This window comes from Felis catus, chromosome X (genome assembly GCF_018350175.1).
Source record: "Felis catus isolate Fca126 chromosome X, F.catus_Fca126_mat1.0, whole genome shotgun sequence".
In the NCBI taxonomy this organism is placed as follows: Eukaryota; Metazoa; Chordata; class Mammalia; order Carnivora; family Felidae; genus Felis; species Felis catus.
In genome coordinates this window covers 114,682,709-114,703,481 of record NC_058386.1, presented here as the reverse complement: position 1 = coordinate 114,703,481, position 20,773 = coordinate 114,682,709, and the positions used below count along the sequence as shown (strand labels likewise).

General features: G+C 46.6%; 1 protein-coding gene across 14 annotated transcripts in view; it reads left to right on the top strand.

The window, feature by feature from the left end:
* The first annotated feature begins 7,894 nt into the window (after nucleotides 1-7,894).
* ATP11C (ATPase phospholipid transporting 11C) overlaps nucleotides 7,895-20,773 on the top strand; it is a 172,596-nt gene continuing 159,717 nt past the window's right edge. For 10 of the 14 annotated variants that reach the window (XM_023249320.2, XM_023249315.2, XM_019824382.3 and 7 more), the window contains exon 1: nucleotides 7,896-8,121. In XM_023249320.2, coding sequence (XP_023105088.2) covers nucleotides 8,095-8,121 — 27 coding nt within the window. In that variant the 5' untranslated portion in view covers nucleotides 7,896-8,094. Of the gene's footprint in view, nucleotides 8,122-9,789; nucleotides 10,098-20,773 lie in introns of all 14 variants that reach the window. The other 4 variants (XM_023249323.2, XM_045051118.1, XM_019824385.3 and 1 more) reach the window with 3 other exon arrangements.

Below are 20,773 nucleotides of genomic sequence, written 5' to 3'. Positions count from 1 at the left end.
AACAGCTTTTCTTAGTTCTGATTTCCCTCGACCAGGGATAGATTTTTGAGGTTTAGAGCATCTCGTATCAAGCTCTAATACCACATTCTCCATGCATACTGGACATTTTTGAGCCTTCTATTGTTATTTCAACGCAGCCAACACTGAATTCCCAATTTCCTCCACTGAAGTTCCCACAGATGATTTTCCTATGTATGACTGCTGGCAAGCTCTCCGAGACAGGGATCGCATCGCTCACATTCATGACTATAGCTGCGTCACGCTGCTCAGATGTAGTCAATTGTTAAAATGAAGAAACATCGCTCTCCCACTCACAGAGCCTTAATTCCTTAGAGTCATTTTGAATTCACCTCTCTCCTTTGTCCCATAAATTAAATCAGCGATCAAATGTCAATTATACCTTCAGAATATGGTGGCTAAGGGTATGGATTTGCAGGGGCGCCTGGGTGGCTCAATCGATTAAGCGTCCAACTCTTGGCTCAGGTCATGATCTCACGGTTCGTGGGTTTGAGCCCCAAGTGAAGCCCCACGTCGTGCTCCGTGCTGACAGTGCAGAGCCTGCTTGGGATCCTCTCTCTCTGCCCTTCCCCGACTGGTACTTTCTCCCTCTCTCTCAAAAAAACAAATAAACACACTTCTTTTTTTTTTTTAAGTTTATTTTTGAGAGAGCACAAGCTGGGGAGGGGCAGAGAGAGGGGGAATCCAAAGCAGGTGCTCGAACTCAGGAACCGTGAGCTCATGACCTGAGCCAAAGTCGAATGTTTAACCGACTGAGCCACCTAGGCGCCCCTGGAAATAAACTTTTTTTTAAAAAGGGGGGATGGATGTGCAATCTCGCAGATCTGTTTGACTCTGCTATTTTCTAGCTGTGACTTTGGGCAAGTTCCCTAACTTCTCAGTTCCTTCACCTATAAAATGAGGATAATAGTGGTACCATATGGGGTTAGTGAGAATAAATGAGATAATGTATATATAAAGCGCTTAACACAGCAAGCGCTCAATAAATGATAGCTATTAAAATTATCTTTCACTGTTTCCCAGTGTGAACCCACACTCCCCTACGGAGGTCTACTTACTACTTCATATCTTTGCTCTTTCTCTTGGCTGGAATGCTCTCCTTCCTTTCTGCCCATTCAAAATGCTTTTTACTTTTTTTATTAAATTAATTTTTATGTTTTGAAAGGGATGCATATTCATAAAGTTAAATAGATTAATAAGACTTGTAAAGAAAAAAAGCAGACCCCTACTCCATTTCTCCCAACTTCTAACCTATACTACTAAAGCAACCACTTCTAATGATTTTAGCTGTTTCTTCTAGTATTTACTTCCTTATTTCTTTTTTTTAATTTTTTTTTAATGTTTATTTATTTTTGAGACAGAGAGAGACAGAGCGTGAATGGGGGAAGGGCAGAGAGAGAGGGAGACACAGAATTCGAAGCAGGCTCCAGGCTCTGAGCCATCAGCACAGAGCCCGATGCAGGGCTCGAACCCACAAGCTGTGAGATCATGACCTGGGCCGAAGTCGGACGCTCAACCGACTGAGCCACCCGGGGGGCCCCTTTACTTCCTTATTTCTATATGAAGTACTTATACTCACGTTTCTTGATCTTTCAATGTTTAGATAGTACTTATTGCATCCTCATTATGGAAGATACAGATTTAGACCTCTTACAAGACCGTCCTTTCCAATTTGTTTTCCCTTTGTCCTACAACTGGTTGCTTTCTAGGCGTGCCACACAGCTGTCTACCGTCTACCTCAAACTTTCTTTCATTATCACATGGGGGATTCCCTTCACCTCTCTTTTATGTTTATCCCATTTTCTGGGTCTCAAGTCTTCCTCTTTCTTGGTTTACTTTCTCATAGGAAGGAATGTGCATTCCAGTGCCTCCCTGAGAAGAGACGTTTACATTTTATATCATCTACTACTCCTCAACCTGGATCCATTGCTCCTGTAGGCAGGTCCGCTTACAATTTACTGGAATATTTTTACCTCCACATCTTTGCCACTTATCTTGGTTAGAATGTTCTCTTACTTGTTGTCTGCATGTCCAAATGCTATTTGTATTTTCAAACTTTTTTTTTTTTTTTAATTTTAGAGTAAGAGCACGTGAGCGGGGGAGAGGGGCAGAGAGAGAGAGAGAGACAGACAGAGACAGAGAGAGACAGAGAGAGAGAGGATCCCAAGCAGGCTCCATGCTTAGTGCAGAGCCCAATCCCACGACCCTGGGATCATGACCTGAGCTTAAATCAAGAGTGGGATGCTCAACTGACTGAGCCACCTAGGAGCCCCTCAAACTTATTTTTATTTTTATGGAAATAATGCATGCTCATAGTTTAAAAGTTTTAAGACTTATACAGAGAAAATAGAGATGTCCCTTATCCCATTCTTTTCCATTCTCAATCTATGCCCCTAGAGGCAAGTACTTTTCATTATTTTAGCTATTTCTTCTGATATTTACCTCCTTATTTCTAAATAGTATAGTATAACTATACTGATATATTTTGATATAATGACTTCTTATTATGGAAGATAGAGATTTACTGTTCTTATGCCATATCCTCTTCTCTGTCTCTAACCTCTTCTCTGTCTATCCTCACAGTATAGTTTGGGAGGATGCAGAATTCTGAATTAGAGGTCATTTTCTCAGAACCTTGAAGGCCAAACTGTATCTCAGTGAATTCACTGTGGTTCCTAGAGACTGCCTCTTCTCTTCCACTATAGTAAAATACTCCATCCTGGGGCGCCTGGGTGGCTCAGTTGGTTAAGCGTCTGACTTTGGCTGAGGTGGTGATCTCACAGTTTGGGGGTTCCAGCCCCGCGTCGGGCTCTGTGCTGACTGCTCAGAGCCTGGAGCCTGCTTCGGATTCTGTGTCTCCCTCTCTCTCTGCCCCTTCCCTGCTGATGCTGTCTCTCTCTCTCTCTCAAAAACGAATAAACATTAAAAAAAAAAAAACTTTTTAAAAATACCCCATCCTTTTTTATAGTCAGTTCTAGCTTGTATGCCTTTGGTATCATGATTACAAGAATACACCTACTTCCCCATTTTGAAAAACAAAACAATATGAGATCATCCACAATCCCTTTGGACTTCTGCTGTTCTCCACGATTACTAACCTCATTTGTCAGTGCCCTCGATGTAATTAATAAGGGCTATTTGGCACATTAAAACAGGGAGCTCTGATTTAATCTGACAAAGTGACATTTAAGTTGAGATCTGAAAGATAAATAGCAAAGTTCATGAAAGCATCCCAGTGGAGATGATCGCGTGTGCAAAAGCTGTCCGGGGAACAGAAGCTTTGGGAACTCCAGGGATGAAAGGTGGCCAGTGAGGTGGACTTTGGTGACTGAGAGGGAGAGCAGGCCCCCCTTTATGCTAGGGCAGAAGGCAGGGGTCAGAGAATTCGGGGCCTTGTAGGTGATGTTAAGGCAAGATTGGGGACTTACGCTAAGAGTGATGAGAAGCTACCGAAAAGTCATTAAGTAGGGGAGTGATTTGATCTGCCTTCCGAAGATTTCTGGGGTTGCAGTGTGCAGAATGAATTGGAGAGAGCCAACAATTAGGACGATATGGATAAAATCTGCCTTAAATAAATGTTAAGGCCAGACTTGGAAGGGAGGAATTTCCAGTGGGCCAAAGGTAGCCTTATGAAGTGTGTTTGAAAGCTCAGCAGAGACAGGTTAAATTTCTTCAACTTGCTGATGGCGGTGATTTAGATGCTGATATAACAGCTTCTCTTTCTCTCTCTCTCTCTTTTTTTTTTTTTTTTCATTTTTAAGCATTAGATGGAAAAAGTGTCTCCTTCTCACCATTCCCTTCCTGCTGGATCCATGAATTGCTGACCAACTGATCCCAGGAGCACTGTGCTCCCTTCCTCCCCAAAGGTGGAAGGCCTCCGGTGCCCTACTGGCTGTCCTGCCCAGTTGCCATGGTGAGATTTCTGAGGGCTTGAGGCAAAAGGTGGGAAAGAATAGGGGAAGCGAGAGAGAAGGGCTTCTGGAGGGGCTTGCGTAGAACGGGGCAGCAGAACTGAAACGGTGGAGGGAGACCCCTTCCCCTTTTTCTGACCGTAAGCATTCTGTGTCGACAAGATGGTAATAAGGACAGTAGACTGCTTCCTCAGAATTCCTGCCAGGGGACCGGGGCTTCTTCCGCAGTCAGCTGATACACCACAAGGGTTGGTGTTCTAGACCACGGGTTTCTGACAGCTTTGGCAGGAGGAAGTTCGGATTTGCAGTTCTGTTTATGCAGTGGGCCAAATGAGAATGCTGGCTGATGGTTTGCTTTTCATAGTCATTGACAACAGCTTTCCTCGACACCTAGGTTTTCTTTGGGAACTGTGAAGAGCTACTGAAAAGAAGAAAAATAATTTCTTCTTGCCTTAAAGAAGCTCACAAAGAAAAGTAATTCTAAAGGGCGCTTGGGAGACTGACTCCAATTTCAGGTTGGGTTTGGATACGGGAAAAAATTACCTTGCATAGATTTCGTGTTTTGCTGAGCGTATTTTGATTTGTGTGGATTGACTGCATCGTTACAGTCAAGCGAATGAGTCTGGACTCGTGAGTACAGGTGCCATGATGAACTAGCTAGGACACCGAGATCGCAAAATTGCAATAACAAATGAAAATTTGACCCACAATACTGGTATATCCTGGGGGCTCCTAAATGCCTTGCTCTTAAGCTGGACACCATGGCAATAATGGCACGTGAGATGATACTCACACAACGGTGTGTAAGAGGATACCACGAAATGGTGTCTAGTTCTCTAATTGCATCTAATTTAATTTTTTTTCCCTTTTTTTAAGTGATCTCTTACACCCAACGTGGGGTGTGAACTCACAATGCTGAGATCAAGTCACAAGCTCTACCGATTGAGCCAGCCAGGTGCCCCTCAAACAGATCAACTTAAAAAAACCCCAAAAAACAAAAAAACCCGAGAGATCTAGGGGCACCTGGTTGGCTCAGTCAGCACAGCATGTGACTCTCGACTTCGGCACTGTAAGTTCACACCTCACGTTGGGTGTAGAGACAACTTTAAAAAAGGAAAAATCTTGTATTAAAAGTTGATCTGTTTGAATCTACAAGTACATTTTTTCCCATTTGTTCAACAAGATTGTATACAGAAAGAAATTACTTATTACTTACTAGTAAGTATTTGCATCGCCAAACATCTAAATTCATTTTCTATTCCCTATTTCACTGCTTAGGATGTATTTTATTGAGAAGAATTCTAGACTTATTCCCAGAACAAATGATAATAACCTCTTCCACCTCCAAATTCCAGTGTCTAGAACAGTGCCTGCCACGTAGTAGGTGTTCAACATATAATTAGTGAGTTAAATCATATTAGTTGCCAGAAAATAAAATCTACTTGAAAACAAATCTTTGAGGGGCGCCTGAGCGGCTCAATCTGTTAAGTGTCTGACATCGGCTCAGGTCATGATCTCACAGTTACTGAGTTCGAGCCCCACGTGGGGTCCTGTGCTGACAGCTCAGAGCCTGCAGCCTGCTTTGGATTGTTTCCCTCCCTCCCTGCCCCTTCCCTTTTCATGCTCTCCCTCTCTCTCTCTCAAAAATAAATAAAACATTTTTAAAAATTAAAAGAAAAAGAAAATAAATCTTTGAAATAGCAAAACCTTAGATCCACTTTGCCAATAAAATATCTTAATATCTGATTAATATACGTTTAACATGAATCTTAAAAATCGTTAGATATAGCCTCAAGCGTGAACAAACAGAAGACACCATAATGAGGAAAGAATTGGAAACATACCGTTTTCCTTCTCGGCAATTAGGACAGTTTGGGAACATACCTTAATTCTCCTGCATTTGCACTTCGTGGAGGATGGGCTACTCATTGCTCACAGAATCAAGTTCAAACTTCAAGGGGTGTTTCTGAAGATCCTTTTGGGTTGTGGTGTTATTTGGGCCGCCCCACCCACACATCCTGGGCGTCTGCCCTCAGGGCCTGTTCTTTTTCTTAGCTTGTCCTGTGCCCTCTCGCCGACCTTTCCCTCCGCCTGGACTCTGCCCACTGGGCTCCTTCCGTCCCTTCCTCTGAAACCTTCCCACATTTCAAGGTCCAGTTCAATCTCCAAGGCCTTCGGGAAAGCTTCCCCAGCCCCCTTTCAGAAGCATTAGCTCTTGGCGCCTGACCTCTAGCAGCCATCACTTTCTAAGGGAGGTTTTCCATGTCGCTATCCCCCGACTGGATCGCGACCGCCCTGTCGGGAAGGTCTTTCCAGAAGCCGCCGTGTCCAGCCCCTCGCACAGTGCCTGGTACAAAGAAAATGCCCAGGGGAGATTTGTTAAAATGAATCTGAACCCCAGAGGGGAAAAGGAGAAGCGGCCGTGCCCAGTAGCAAAGGCCCTTCACGACCTCGGGGGAGGCCGGCGGTGTAGCTGGACCCGGTCCCCAGCTCTACACTGGCAGGAGAATGTGGCGCGGCAGGAGGCTCCCGTAAATGTTTCTCAACCTCCACTCATTTCCTCTACTTTCATAGAGGAATCTGAAATTTCTTCTCCATCAGCCTCGGGGCAAGCCAAAAGGACGGTGCAGACGGGGGGTGGGGGTGGGGTGGGGGGAGGGGTAGGTGGGATTGGGATGCCCGGTCTCGTGGCAATTCTAGATTCAGATTTTATATTGAATGTTTCAAGTTTCACAAATTCCAGTTCTAAACTAGGAGTCGAGGGTGTAGAGGGTTTCCTGGAGCATAGATTTTCCGTCCTAGGGAAGGCTCCCAGCATTCGGGGCTTTGCCTCATTTATCCTTCTCACGTTTTTCACCGCGGGGGCAATCTACCGGGCGCTCCTGGCCCCCTCATCCTGCCGGTGCCGAGAACCGCGGTTCCGCCCAGCGATCTTAGCCGCTTCCTCTTTCAACCCTCTGGGCAAACCCCGTCCGGGCGAGTGGGGGAGCTCCCGGCCCGCAGTACGAGGCTGAAAGGGGGCACGGTTGGACTACAACTCCCAGGATGCTCTGGGAGACGCGCCGAGGAGGGGGCCAGGGGGAGGGGCTTGGGGTGGGAGGGGGGTGGCAGGGAAATCCCGCCCCGCTGCGCAGCAGCAGCGACACAAAGCCTGACTTTACAACCTCATAGAGAAAGTGGAAGTAAGACGGCTTAGGTGGGGAGGCAGGACGCGAGAAAAGAACTGGAGGAGGGAAAGCCGCGTAGGTGGGAGCGGAGCGAAGCGAGGGTAGTGGGGAGACCCGCGCCTTTGCAGATGAGGAGGGGGCGGTTTTCATAACTAATCCCCCCCCCCCCCGCCCTGCCCCGCCCGCCCGGGGTCTCCACGGTGCCCTGCCTGTCCCCACTCCTCGCTGCGAGCCCGGCTCCTCCCCGCCGCGAAGCGGGGAGCCAGGCTGCCTCGCGTGCTCGGGGCGGGCCGGCGGACTGCGCGGTGGTTCCCCAGCCCGGGTGCGGGACGAAAGCGCGGGGCGGAGCGGCTGCCGCGGACCGAGGAGGGGCTGCGAGCGAAGCGGCGCCGCGGACGAGTTAGGGCCGGGGCAGGGGAGTAGTGTGGGGCCGAGGCGAGGTGAGGCGCGGGGTGCCCCGGGAGGGTCCCCCGTGCCCCGAGTGGCGCGGAAGCACGCGGGCCGGCCGCCGAGGCCGGCGGGGAGGGCGGGCGGTGGCGCGGCGCCGGGCAAGAGTGCAGACAGCGGGGTGCCGAGCCCGGCGCGGGCGGAGAGATCGGGGCGCCCCCCTCCCCGCGGGAGGAGCCTAGCGCTCCTCCGCCGTCCCTCCCCCGCGCGCCGGGCTCGCCTTCTCGGCGGGCTGCTGCGGGAGCGGCGGGGCCGGGGCCAGAGCAGGGCGAGCGGCGGGGCCGCCGCCCCCGGGACGGGCGGGCCGGGGGCGGGCCGTGAGCGAGGCGGGGCGGGGGCGGGGGGCCGCGGGCGCGAGGGCGCGAGGGCGCGAGGGCGCGGGCGGCGGGGCGGGGGGAAAAGCGGAGAGCCTAGGAGGGCAGGCGGTGGTGGGGCTGCCCGCCTCGCCGTCCGCTTCACGCCGCCGGCCCACGCCGCAGTGTGTTTTGTGGACGGCGCCTTCCCAGACAGCCCGGTAGAGCCCAGCTCGGCGCCCGGCAGCCTTCGTCGCGATGTTCCGCCGGAGCTTTAATCGTTTTGTAAGTACACTCGCTGCGGCTCCCCGCGTGCGGTTTGCTTGCTCGCCCGCCCTGCGCCGGGTCCCTCGGAACAATTTTCTGAGGGGGGAATTGCATCTCTGGGAGGCGCCGCCGCCACCCCCTTGTAGATTTTAACTGAACCGCGTTGCCCGGGCGGCCGGGGTGGGGAGGCAGGTAGGGCTCCCGGAGTCCCCCTCCCCCCTGGACCGTTGAACCGGAGCTTCCCGGGGCTGTTGCAAACTCTGTCTCCGACGGGGGGCCGCCCTCGGGCCGGATGGCGGGGGGATCGGCGGGGGGACCGGTCCAGGGGCCCCTCGGTTTGCCAATTAGTCGAAGATGGCGTTTGATTATCAGGGAGGTTGCTTTCTTTTGTTTCCTCTGCCACGAGCACATGGAGGTAAACCCAGACCTGTCACTGTGTCCCAAAAAAAGACCCGGGAGCTGGAGGCGAGGGCAGGACTCAGCCTTGCCCGGGGATCGGCCGGGCGGGGAGGCGGGGGTGGTGGTGGTGGGGGGTGCTGCTGACCAGAGGCCGGGCGAACTTTGGAGCTCCAGCCTAAGCCGCTCACCTTGAGGGTGTAATGAAAGCGAAGGCGATTGTCAGGGTGGGCTGGGTGGATGTGGAGCCGCCAGGAGGCTGCTCCGCCGCTCACGGGCGCCGGGTCTGGAGCCTCGCCGCGCCCTGAACGCCCCAGACCCCGAGCTGGTGAGCGAAGGCAGGCTCCGGCTGGACTCCACCGTCCACGTTGAGCCCTCGCCGATCCCCAGAAAAGGGAACTGCGTTTCCGTGGGACTTTGGCATTAGGGGAGAGCGATTTCTGGCTGCTGACTTTTTTGAGTAACCTGTTTACTCCTGGAGAGTACATTCAGCACGGAGCAAAGCAGGGACCATTGACTTCTATGCTGCTATTTGTAGCAACTTCCTTAATTGCAAGATGAGGTGGCGGGAATAGGATTTTATTTCTGCCAACGATGTGAAAGAAAGGGCTTCTCTGTAGATGTTGGTTTTCCAGTCGTTGAGAAAAATGGTTCGGTGCTGTGCGCTCCCACCCACCCCCACGGAAATAGGTGTTTGGAGAACTTGTCGATTCGGCCCTTTTCATGTGATTATTGCAAATCAAAGCATTGCTAACAGTTCTCAGGCGTCGGATGGATTTGCTCTCGTTTTTCTGCGTTTGAAAGTTTCACAAATGTACCCTGGCTAAAAGAAAGAATTGCGGCTCCCTTTTGAGGATATTATCACAGCAGTGCTATATTACTGTTTTTGAAATGTTTACCTCATCCAGAAACATGTCTTATGAAATTGGATCAGATTACCTGTGGCACAGAGCAGTAGAGGTTGTACATACCAAGGATCTTGAAATCTATAGGAATCGGCTTGTGCTGGATGCTTTGCTAAAGCAAGAGGCTAAAATTGGTCTCTCACATTGAGCCCGAGGAGGTACAAAAAGCATTGTACTTCATAGTTCTATTTCACATACATTCCCGTGATCTTGGAGTGTTGTTTGGGGCCGCCAAAAAGGCAAAGGTGACAGAGAGCTAATTGTGATCTTTGGGAAAGGGTAATCTTTTCACATGGCACTTGTCTGGTGGAAAACAACCGGACCCTGGCTCATAATAAATTCATTAGCCTAAAATTGAGATGTCGACGTGCCCCGTTTGTTACAGGATTTGACCATTTGAAACCGTACGTGGTCGGAAAGCCCCCTTTGCTCTTCTGGTGCTCAGAGTGAACGATCCGCATTGTATGGGAGTCTGGTAATTAAGCAGTGCTGGCCCAGGAAGCTAGGGCATGCAGTAGAATTCGCAGCAGTCGTGCGGTGCCAGCCTGCAGGTTTGAGGCTAGTACTTTGCATCCCCGACCAAGATCTCTGCAGAGAATCACTTACGTTCGCTCACACCGAAATGAGCTTTGACCTCACTGTTCGCCTGAAATAACCCGACTGCTCTCATTTTCCTGCGCAACCATGACTCTGGTAAGTCTCGGGAATTTGTACCAGTGCAATAAGCTGGAAGGTTCTCAGGAGTTGTACCTGAGCCCTAGGCCTAGGGCAAGGAATTCATCTGCAAGCCATTGGACCGAATGTGAAATATGCTGTTGAATACTCATTACTAAAGAATGACTTCAGAATTGAGGGGGCAAATTTTGTCCTCATCTTTTGCCTGGTAGAGATTATTTGAAGAGCACTCCCATTTAAATCACTAGAAGGCTACAGTTAAAGATTTAGGTTGGACTTGAAGACTTGCACAGCATCGTAGGTATAGTGCAAGTTGTGTGCTGTCTTAGGATCGCTTTTGTATTTCAGACGTGGGGCTCTGAATTCCTTTAAAAATCAAGTGGTATTTTTTGTGTGTACCTATACGTATCTAAAATTGACTTTGAACATGACATACATTACAGTGGTGTTGATTGTAGTTGTTGGTCACTGAAAATTAGATACGTGTTACGGCTGGGCTTTCCATTTTAAACTTGACACGGGGAGTGAATATTTCTTGGGCGTAGCATCATCTTCTGTGGCTCAGCACTCTTTGCTGAATCGTCTTAAAAATGCCATTTATTTCCTCAGGTTCTCTAGTTTCAAGCTAAAGGAAATCGTACTTCATTGTATTTCTTAAAGACATGGCCTTGACTTCCTTGCCATTAATAATCGACTTATTTTTTTCTGATGAATTATGACTTTCCTTTTGACAGTTTTGAGGTAGAAAGAAATTGGTGGATTTGGTGTAGGATTTTAGGGTTTAGGCATGTAGGGGGTGACTTCAGAGATCTAAGAGTTGGATGTCTGAGTATAATAAAAGCACCACCTGTTCCCAGTGCGACATCTCCATTTTCCAGAAATACAATAAATAAAAGATTACTAGCTTTGTCTATACAGTTTATTTCCTTTAATGGTATGTTCAGTTGGAAGTCTGGACTAGTTGATATTTAGGGGTCAGGGACTTTTATGTTATCCTTCTGTCCTTCATAAATTCTGAGTGATTACCATAGCATTTTCACATGGGTTTAAAGGTTTAATGACAGTCCAAACAACAAGAATTCCCCCCCCCCCTTTTTAAATATTTTATTTTTAAGTAATCTCCACACCCAACATGGGGCTTAAACTCACAACCCCAACCAAGATCAAGAGCCGTGTCCTTCACGACAGAGCCAGCCAGGTGCCCCCCGCCACCACTTTTTTGATATTATTTCATGTTCAAGATTCAAAATAAGACATTGCTTGATGAAGTAGATCCAGGGAGGTTGGCCAAGTAGAGGCTGTCAATTTAGCTTGTCAGAGCAATATTAAACAGGCATGAATTTCTAGGTCATTGATAAATGAAAGCTTAAATTGTGAGTGTGAAATACTGGAAAAAATTTGTCTCTGATTCCAGAAGCTCTCAAACTGCTCTGGTTCCAGGAAGCATGCAGCGTATAGTAATATATCACACAGAAAATGTCGTCGAATCAGTCAAAGAGGCCCAGGACTGGGAAGAAATTAGACTGAATGAGGTAGAATGAAAAATCAAAGACCAAAAATATTAAAAATAATTAATGACATCGGTAGCTAATTTATTATTTTGAGTCCAAGTCAAGGCCAGTCTAGTCAGGCAATATTGGAAGCATTTAATCAATTAATAAAATAATTCAGGTAATTGCTGGTTTTCTTCTCCTCCTCCTTTTTCTTCTTTTTTTTTTTAGCGAGAAAGTTCTCGGTTTCCTTCTTGAATTATCAGAGTACTAAGCTTTTCTTCCCCCGTTTCACTTTGCTAACAACCTTGGCCTGACATTACTGAGCATGGAAAATAGTGATGAGTTCATTTTATTATGTTTAGAAATTTACCCAAATATGTGTGTTGCAGTATTTTTGCATTCACACCAGCCTTACAAGTAGTCTGTACATCTTGGCCCCTACCAGGTAGTTCCTACAAGGCTGGGTTGTTTTTAATTCCAGTGTAGTTAACATACAGTGTTATATTAGTTTCAGGTGTACAATATAGTGATTCAACTCTTCTAGACATTACTCAGTGCTCATCAAGATAAGGGTATTCTTAATCCCCTTCACCCATTTCACCTATCCTTCCTCCCCCCCCCCCCCCCCCCCCACCACCTACCCATACACAGCTGGGTTTAACGGTTGAATTTGACCTTACTAAAAGCAACCTTTTTAATCTTACAATAATTTCCTTTTAACTTGTTTGGCACCCTGGATCAGTTTTTTAAGAATTAAGCCCTCAAGCCCTAGGGCATCCATTGTGTGTAATAAATTATCTCCTTTGCATGCATTTGGAGATGAGGAATCCCAAAGGAGAAAGGCTGCCTTAACCCAAAAGCTCCTGGGGGTGGGGGGAGGAACAGTTGGCAGTGTGCCAGGTGCGTAGTAGGTGTTTGATAAATATTTTTTGAATGAACAGTTTTTATGTGTTTTGCATAAATAATAACTTACTTATAGACAGTGATATTTATAGCAAATTCCTCCTTATGAAGAGTGATTAAAGTTTCTGGCAAGGAGCTCCTAAAATCCTTGGAATTTCCTGTGAGGAAAGCAATCAAAGGTATCTTTTGTTATGTTAATGAGGCAACTTCAGGAAAGCACCTCGGGTAGGGGGCCGGTTGCCAGGGGATCCAACCTTGTGATTAGAGGGTCGGAACGTCCAGTCCCGCTCCCAAGAGGGGAGGGAAGAGGGTCTGAAGAGTTCTATCACCACTGGCCAATGGGTTAATATAGTCCTGCCTCTGTAACGAAGGCTCCGTAAAAACCCAAAAGGACAGGGTTTGGAGACCTTCCGAGTAAGTGAGCATGGGGACAGTGGCTCAGCTGGAGAAGACATGGAAACTCTGCACCCTTTCCTCCAGACCTTGCCCTGTGCTTCTCTTCCCTCCGGCTCTTCCTGAGTTTCGGGCTTTTATAATGTCCCACTAATCTAGTAAGTCAGCGGTTTCTCCGGGTTCTGTGAGTGGCTCTTGCAAATTAACAGAACCTGAGCATCAAGTTGTGGACTTGTGCCTGGTGTCCCGGGACCCAAGGTGAGCCTCCTTGGAACCTCCAGTTTGCACTTGGTTGGTCAGAAGCACAGATGATAATGTGGACTTGAGGTTGGCATCGGAAGTAGGGGGAAGTGTGGGCAAGTCTTAGAGGACCGAGCCCTTAAGTGGGGCGACCCGATGCTACCTCTGGGTAGATACTGCCAGAATTGAGTTGAATTGTAAGACAATCTGAGAATTGCTTGTTGGTGTGGAGGACCCCCCCCCCCATTGGAATTGAGTGATCAGAGCCCACACTTTGGGGTATACCATATACTGATTACCAATTTTCTAAGTATTAGTATAAATACATCGAATGCCTAAACTATGCAGACCATAGTATAATCTTTCTTAGATGATTATGTCATTTATGATCTTGCCGAGCGTTATTTCATTCAACAGATATTCACTGAGCACCTACTATGTGTAGGGCACTATGATAGACCCTGTGGACACATGGGTGAGCTATAGATAACAGAGGACGTGGTGACTGCCCTATCTCTAACACAGTTGTGACATGCCACAAAACTTGCTTCTCACGAATAAGTTACTGTTGTATGCTTTTATTTGTCTTTCCACCATAAATAGAGGGTACAATTGCAGCTATTTTCTGGTGGTTTGGATTTCAGACAGAAAGGAATTTGTTGCATTTGACCCTTCGGTATGACCTATGCATGGCAAACTGCTCTTTTGCAAATAGATGCTAGTCTGATTCTGTGTAAGATGGGAAACCTATTTGGGGATGATTCACTATGGCTTGAAATAAATACTGTTTATTTATTTGCTATGATTTATTAAATAGCCTGAAAACAAATTTTGCTTTTTTTCCCTGGTCTTTTTATTATTATTATTATTCTTGGTTAAACAACATAAAACTCTGAAAGTCTTCTAAATACCTTCTGTAAAGGTTTACTGTTCCTGTTGACGACTGCTCCTAATTCAACCCTTGAGTAGGTGATATTGAGTACCTACATATCAGATGGTTTCCAGTGCTCTTAATGGACTTTGAGCAGAGGTGAGATTTGGGTAGGGGAAGCTGGCCATTTTCATATTGAAAATGAGCTTCTTTCCTCACCCAGGCTACCAGTGAACCACCAGCTGGGCAGTGGATTCTGGGAGGTAAAGGGTGGCCAGTGGCCCCCCTGGAAGAGCCATAACTAAATTCCCCGCGTCCGAGTGATACGCAGAGAACTAGGCAATGAGTCAATTCGTATACTGGTTTGTGGGAAAAATCATCAAGGCTGATTGCTTGTCTAACATGGACTGTCAGTTCTCCCCAAAGAGGGTGAAAGCATGGGACACAAAATAAAAATACTATTTTTTTCCGTTAGGGAGAAGGGTTTCCTGTACATCTGTAGTGCTTTATCTAGATTAATCTTTTGGATGTGGACTTTTGGAGATGGAGAGGAATTTTCTGACTGAGTGGAGGGAGTCCCTGGGCTTCCACAAGTGAATCAGGTGCTGTTTTCAAGTTTACTTCTGTTCACTTAACACTTCCCCTTCTTGGCTTGGTGTAAGGGTGGATCAGTGGTGATTGTAAAACAAACATTAGCATGACTGCAGCATCTGTTAAACCACTGCAGTTTAGTGACGAATGAGCACTCAGCACTGCAGGTATGGGTGTGGGGTGCCCTATGCCAGCACGTTGGCAGACAGCCCCTCAATTACCGCAGTGTATGGATGGATTGCTGCTTTGGCTGACTTCTTGATTATCTGGTTTATAGATAATGTTGGACCATGGACATCCACATTTAGGAAGTTCATTGGTATTTCTGAAGTACAGATTGTCATTGATTTTTGCCCCATCTTTAATAGACTCTAGAAGGATTAGCGAGGCCCATCCTGTTCAAGCAGATATTTGTTTTTGTAGGCTCCTTTATTTTATGTTGTCTTAAAGTATTACGGTGGCTGTATTTTTCTAGTCTCTTCTTCGGCAAGTAAAATCAAAAATCCTGGAAAAATCAAAACCGTTTTCTTGATAATGATCTTGCAGCTAGCATAGCATCAAGTAAACAGTAGATGCTCAATAAATACTGGCTGAATTGTTTTGAACTGCAGACACAGCCTGACTCTGTAATGACAGGTGAAAATGATCAGAAAAAAGTAACACTCTCCTACCTGCTTGAAAAGTAATCAGAAAAACTTGAGCGTTTACCAAAAGATTATGTTTAGCACCTTCCCCTTCCTTGGCCATACACAAACAACTAAAATTCTGTACTGTCCTCAGCTTCTAAAATTATGAGTAAATTTATATCCTTTTTGTTAAATGCCGTTCACAAGCTTATATTTTCTGTTGCCACCAGCACATCACGTCTTCTTTGAAAAACAAAGCTGTAGTGTTAACCCTCCAAGAGCTGTAGGTCTCATGCCGTTCCCTGGTACACGTGCATTACTTGAACTCAGGATCTCACTTAGTATTTGGTGCTGGGAATGGAAGATACTTTCCTGTTTGCACCTCATTGCCATTAGTTGGATGGATACCTGTAGCGAGAAGGCAGAGCAGACCAGAGGAACTGTAGAGTTTGAGGAATTTGGAAGCAGTTTTGTTGTGAAAAGAGCCTCAGCCTTGTTTAAAAGGGCGGGTGTGAGTCTTAGTTCCGCCCTTTACTGCCCAGCTTGGGAAATTGGGCACCGTGCTTCATATACCTCAAAATGTTTATCAAGGTGTAGTCTTTGGACTCCTTGCATCAGAATCATCTGGGCTACTCGGGCACCTGGGTGGCTCAGTCCATTAAGCCTCCGACTTCGGCTCAGGTCATGATCGATCTCACAGTCCATGAGTTCGAGCCCCGCATCGGGCTGTGTGCTGACGGCTCAGAGCCCGGAGCCTGCTTCGGATTCTGTGTCTCCCTCTCTCTCTGCCCCTCCCCCACGCTCGCTGTCTCTCTCTCTCTCTCTCTCTCTCTCAAAAATAAATAAACATAAAAAGAATCATCTGGGCTACTTATTATAAATGGATTCCTAGGACTCAAGCCTATTGAATCCGAGTCTCCGGTCCTACAAAACTGCATTTTTAGCAAGCACTCCAGATGGTTCTGAAATTCACTAAAATGTAAGAGCACTCATGTCATAAACACTGAAATGTGTACATTCTCTGTTCACCTGTCTGAACTTGACTTTTCCTCATCTATAGAATGAACGTAATAATACCTATTTCACAAGGTTGTTGGAAAAATGTTTGGTGCACGATTCCACACTGTACCAATTGTGTCAGAGGTCCCCGAAACCACTCCCAGGTTTGATGGTTTACTGGCAGAACTCACAGGACTTTGCGTATAGTTGTGCTCACAGCTCTGATTTATTAGAGCAAAAGGATACAAAGCAAAGTCAGCAGAGGAAAAAGGTGCATGGGGCCAAGTCTGGAGGAAACCAGGCGCGGCTTCCAGCAGTCCTCTCCGCACTGTGGTCACCCGGGTTGTGCTTTAATTCCTCCAGTAGCGGGTTGCGACAACTTGTATAACACGTTGTCCACCAAGAGAGCTCATTAGAGGCTCAGTGCCCAGGACTTTTATTGGGACCTGGTTATGTAGACCCGCTCTGTCTGGTACTTGCCAAAATTCCAGACTCCCAGAAGGAAAACCAGTATTTAGCATACGCCATATTGTTTGTACCGAGAGTTGAGGCACAGCCAGTTACTCTTACCACTTAGGGTGGTGGGAACCCCAGATCCAAATCGCCGGCTGGGTACCAGCTTTGTAAGCAAGGCTTTTTAGGAATAGCAGTCCCTGGCGTGCAATGGTAACTCTGCTACACATTTATGTTACGAAATGCTGGTAGTTTTCAGTGAAGGCAAATGACTTGCCCACGGCCATTAAGCTAATCAGCAGCAGAATTGAGACCATCTGAGACTCTGGCCGTCGCTACCACCTTTTCTCTGCTGCACACAGCCATGCTCCTGGATTATGGGTCATTCTTTTTCACACCGTTGGTCGCATCCACTTTTTGTCACTTGGAGCAGAAGAGCCGCCTGCCGCTGGTAAATTGATGCGCCCAGTGGGGGAGCCAGGAAGTATTGATGTTTCTGCCAGTTTAGCGTCAACACTTGCTGGTTTCCTCTCTGGAGCATCTCCGAGTTCGTGGATTTTCAGTTTTTCCCGACTTTTGGATTTTTGTTACTACCCACTCCCCTCCTCGTCCCATTCACTTACCCATAGTCTCAACATTCATTTGCATCATGACTTCATCGCATTCTATACATGGCCAGCTGTTAGCTCATGGGCAGCTGGGGGGTTGGGGGGGGGTAACAATTCCAAAGTGCAGGCATACTGAAGAGTATTTAGTCAAGAATGACCATACAGGAAAAAATGCCAAAAGAAAACAAAAGAGTAACATTCTTGGGTTGATGAATGAATTTTATGGCAATATGTATAAATATTGTTTTATTGCAGGGGTGTTTTTTGAGTGTTACAGTCCTGAAAAACCCCAGGGATATCTCTGGTCATTCTTAAGTTTCAGTCTTTTTTTGCCGTTATCAAAAAAGAAAATTAATCATTCTTTTATGATTTGGGCAAAGAATAAATCAGGAACTCCTACTGAAAGATGTAGTAATCCTACAGATCAACAGGGAGCAGAAGCTAGGAGGGAACTGTCACAAATAAGTAACAGCTGGGTAGAGCAGATTATGTAAGCTACACCTGTTGCGTTAGCAGTGGGAATGTTCTTTAAGCTTCACAATTAACGTAGTTTGCAATAATATGGATTAAGGTGTCTATGGTATAGTGCACAATTTACTTCGGCTTTTCTGAAAATGTTGCTGTGAATCACAGGCTTCCTTTGAACCCTCATACCCTACTTGTGCTGTAGAAGTATGTGAGGCACAAGCCCTGCCCTCCGGGAGTTTGCAGTCTGTTAGAAGACGGCTTACGAGACCAGCCTCCTTAAGAGGCATTTGGTCATTCATCAGTGCTGTCCTTTTAAGAGGCACACACAGTAAGTGCAGCCGACTTTCGGAGGAGAGCGCTGAATTTCACTCTGGCTGCTGTGGCTGGAGGAGGGATTTGTAGAGGAGGTGGCATGTGAACTGGGTGGTAAGGGACCCAAAGGATTGAAGTTCATGGGACTTTAGGGACGGGCAACCTCATTACAGGAAGAGGCAATCATCGGAGCAGTTGGGCCAAGTTATTGCTCATGGTACCTGGAGCAGCCGAGCCAGTCAGTGCAGAAGGCACAGGTTCCAGCTCCAAATGCTGGAGAAAGACCGAAACCTGGGTTTTTAATGCCTTATGTTTGCTGTGCTGAAATTTAAACTTTAAAAAAGGGAAACCTAAAACTGGACGTCAGGCAGCTTTCGGTTGTCAAAGCAGTAGCTCTAGGAATCTTCCTGTAGACTCTTCTGAAATCCATGACTCCAGTGATGGTGGTCATCAGTCTTCTGATCTGGTGCGGGAACAATAAGGTAGGAGCTGGGATGGAAGCATTTGGGGTAATACTTCAAGACACTGCTTCGTATAGTATATAATTGGTTATTTGTCTTGCTGACATAATGGGTGCACACTTTCAGAAACTTCCTATGTGGAGACATTGCAGTAGGTAGTTTTTATCTTGAGTACTGGTGGTCATATATAGGCATACCTTGTTTTCTTGTGCTTCATTTTACTGTGCTTTCCAGATACCGGTGTGTGTGTGTGTGTGTGTGTGTGTGTGTGTTAACAAATGTTTGTTGCAACCCTGTGTTGAGCACGTCTATCAGCACCGCTTTTCCAACAACATTTGTTCATTTTGTGTCTCTGTGTCACAGTTTGGTAATTCTCACAATATTTCAAACTTTTTCATTATTTTTATATTTGTTATGGTGATCTGTGAAGTGATTATGACTGGCTGAAGGCTGAAACGATGGTTAGCGTTTTTTTTCGCAATAAGGTTTTTTAGCAGCAAAATTTTAAAATGAGGGTAGATGCATTATTTTTTTTTAGACAGTGCTATTGCACACATAACAGCCTGCAGTATTGTTTGAACGTAACTTTTTAAAAAGATTTTTATTTTGAAGTAATCCGTGTACCCAACGCGGGGCGTGAACTCACAACCCCGAGATCAAGAGTCATACGCTGTACTGACTGGGCCAGCCAGGCGCCCCAGTAAACATAACTTTTATATTCACTAGGAAACCAAAAAATTCATGTGACTCACTTTAGTGTGCTATTCACTTTATTGTAGTTGTCTGGCACCGACCCTGCAATATTTCCGAGGTATGGCCGTATTTAAAAAGCTGGGGATCAGGTTTTGGTCCAGAAGTATGTTCCTTACAGTAACACTTCTATTTCACTGCCACTAGACAACATGACTCTTTTTTTTTTAGACAACATGACTCTTAATAGACCTTCAATCTTGACTATATCGTCATGCCTTAATCAGAACATGAATTACATCTTACCTCCTCACAACCAGTGTATCACTACGTGATGTTTTGGGCTTTGTTTTTTTTCTTTTTTTAATGTCTGCTTATTTGAGAGAGAAGGAGCACGAGCTGGAGAGGGGCAGAGAGAGAGGGAGAGAGACAGTCCCCAGCCGGCACCGTGCCACCAGCGAGCGCGGAGCCGGGTGTGGGGCTCGATCTCACAAACTGCGATCGCGACCTGAGCCAAAATCGGGAGTCGGATGCTTGACCGACCGAGCGACCCAGGCACGCCTCACCCCCGGATGTTGATGCCGCTTTTCTTTTTACCGTCACGACTGCCACGCTAGCCCGAGTCGTCAGCATCTCTCCTCTTTCGTATTTGTTCTTCCTCCGGTCTTCATCTCCCACATCTAGCAGCGAATCCAGAATTCTGTTTCTCAGAGGACTCTGAAGTCTGTCCACTTCTCCGCACGTCCACCTCTGCTGCCATCCAGGTCCAAGCTGCCGCTGTCACTTGCCTGGACCGTTGCAATAGATGATCTCATCCACCCCTGCCCTCTCCAGTGTATTCTCCACGCGGCACCAGACGGCTCTTTCACAGATGCGTGTCGGAAAGCCTTCAGTGACTTTCCTGTGTCCTCTGGATAAAAATCTGACCAGTATCAGCTTGTACTCTTCTGCACTTTTGTTGTTGTTGTTCGTATTCGCTTTCAGACATTGAGGTATTATAGGGGCGCCTGGGTCGCTCAGTCGGTTGGGCGACTGACTTCGGCTCGGGTCATGATCTCACGGTTCGTGGGTTCGAGCCCCACATCGGGCTCTGTGCTGACAGCTGAGGGCCCGGAGCCTGCTTCCGATTCTGTGTCTCCCTCTCTCTGCACCTCCCCTGCTCGTGCTCTCTTTCTGGCTCTCAAAAATAAATAAATGTTAATAAAAAATTTTTTTAAAAATAAGTAAATAAAAATTGAGAGATTATTCCCATAGCAAAAAATTCACCATTTTAAAGTGTACACTTAAGTGGGGTTTTTTTGTGTGGGTTTTTTTTTTTTTCCCTTCATGTTATTATTTAAATCCCAGGTAGTTAACATAGAGTGTAATATTAGTTTCAAGTATGGGATTGAGTGATTCATCATTAAATGGTTTTTAGTATATTAACTATTTGGCACAGCCATTACCACAGTCTAATTTCAGAACATTTTTATCACCCCAGCATGAAACCACGTCCCTATTAGTGCTTAGTCCCCGTCTCTCCCTGCAGGCCCCGGCAACCCTCGCATTTACTTTATCATCACCGGGGATTTGCCTTTTCTGGACAT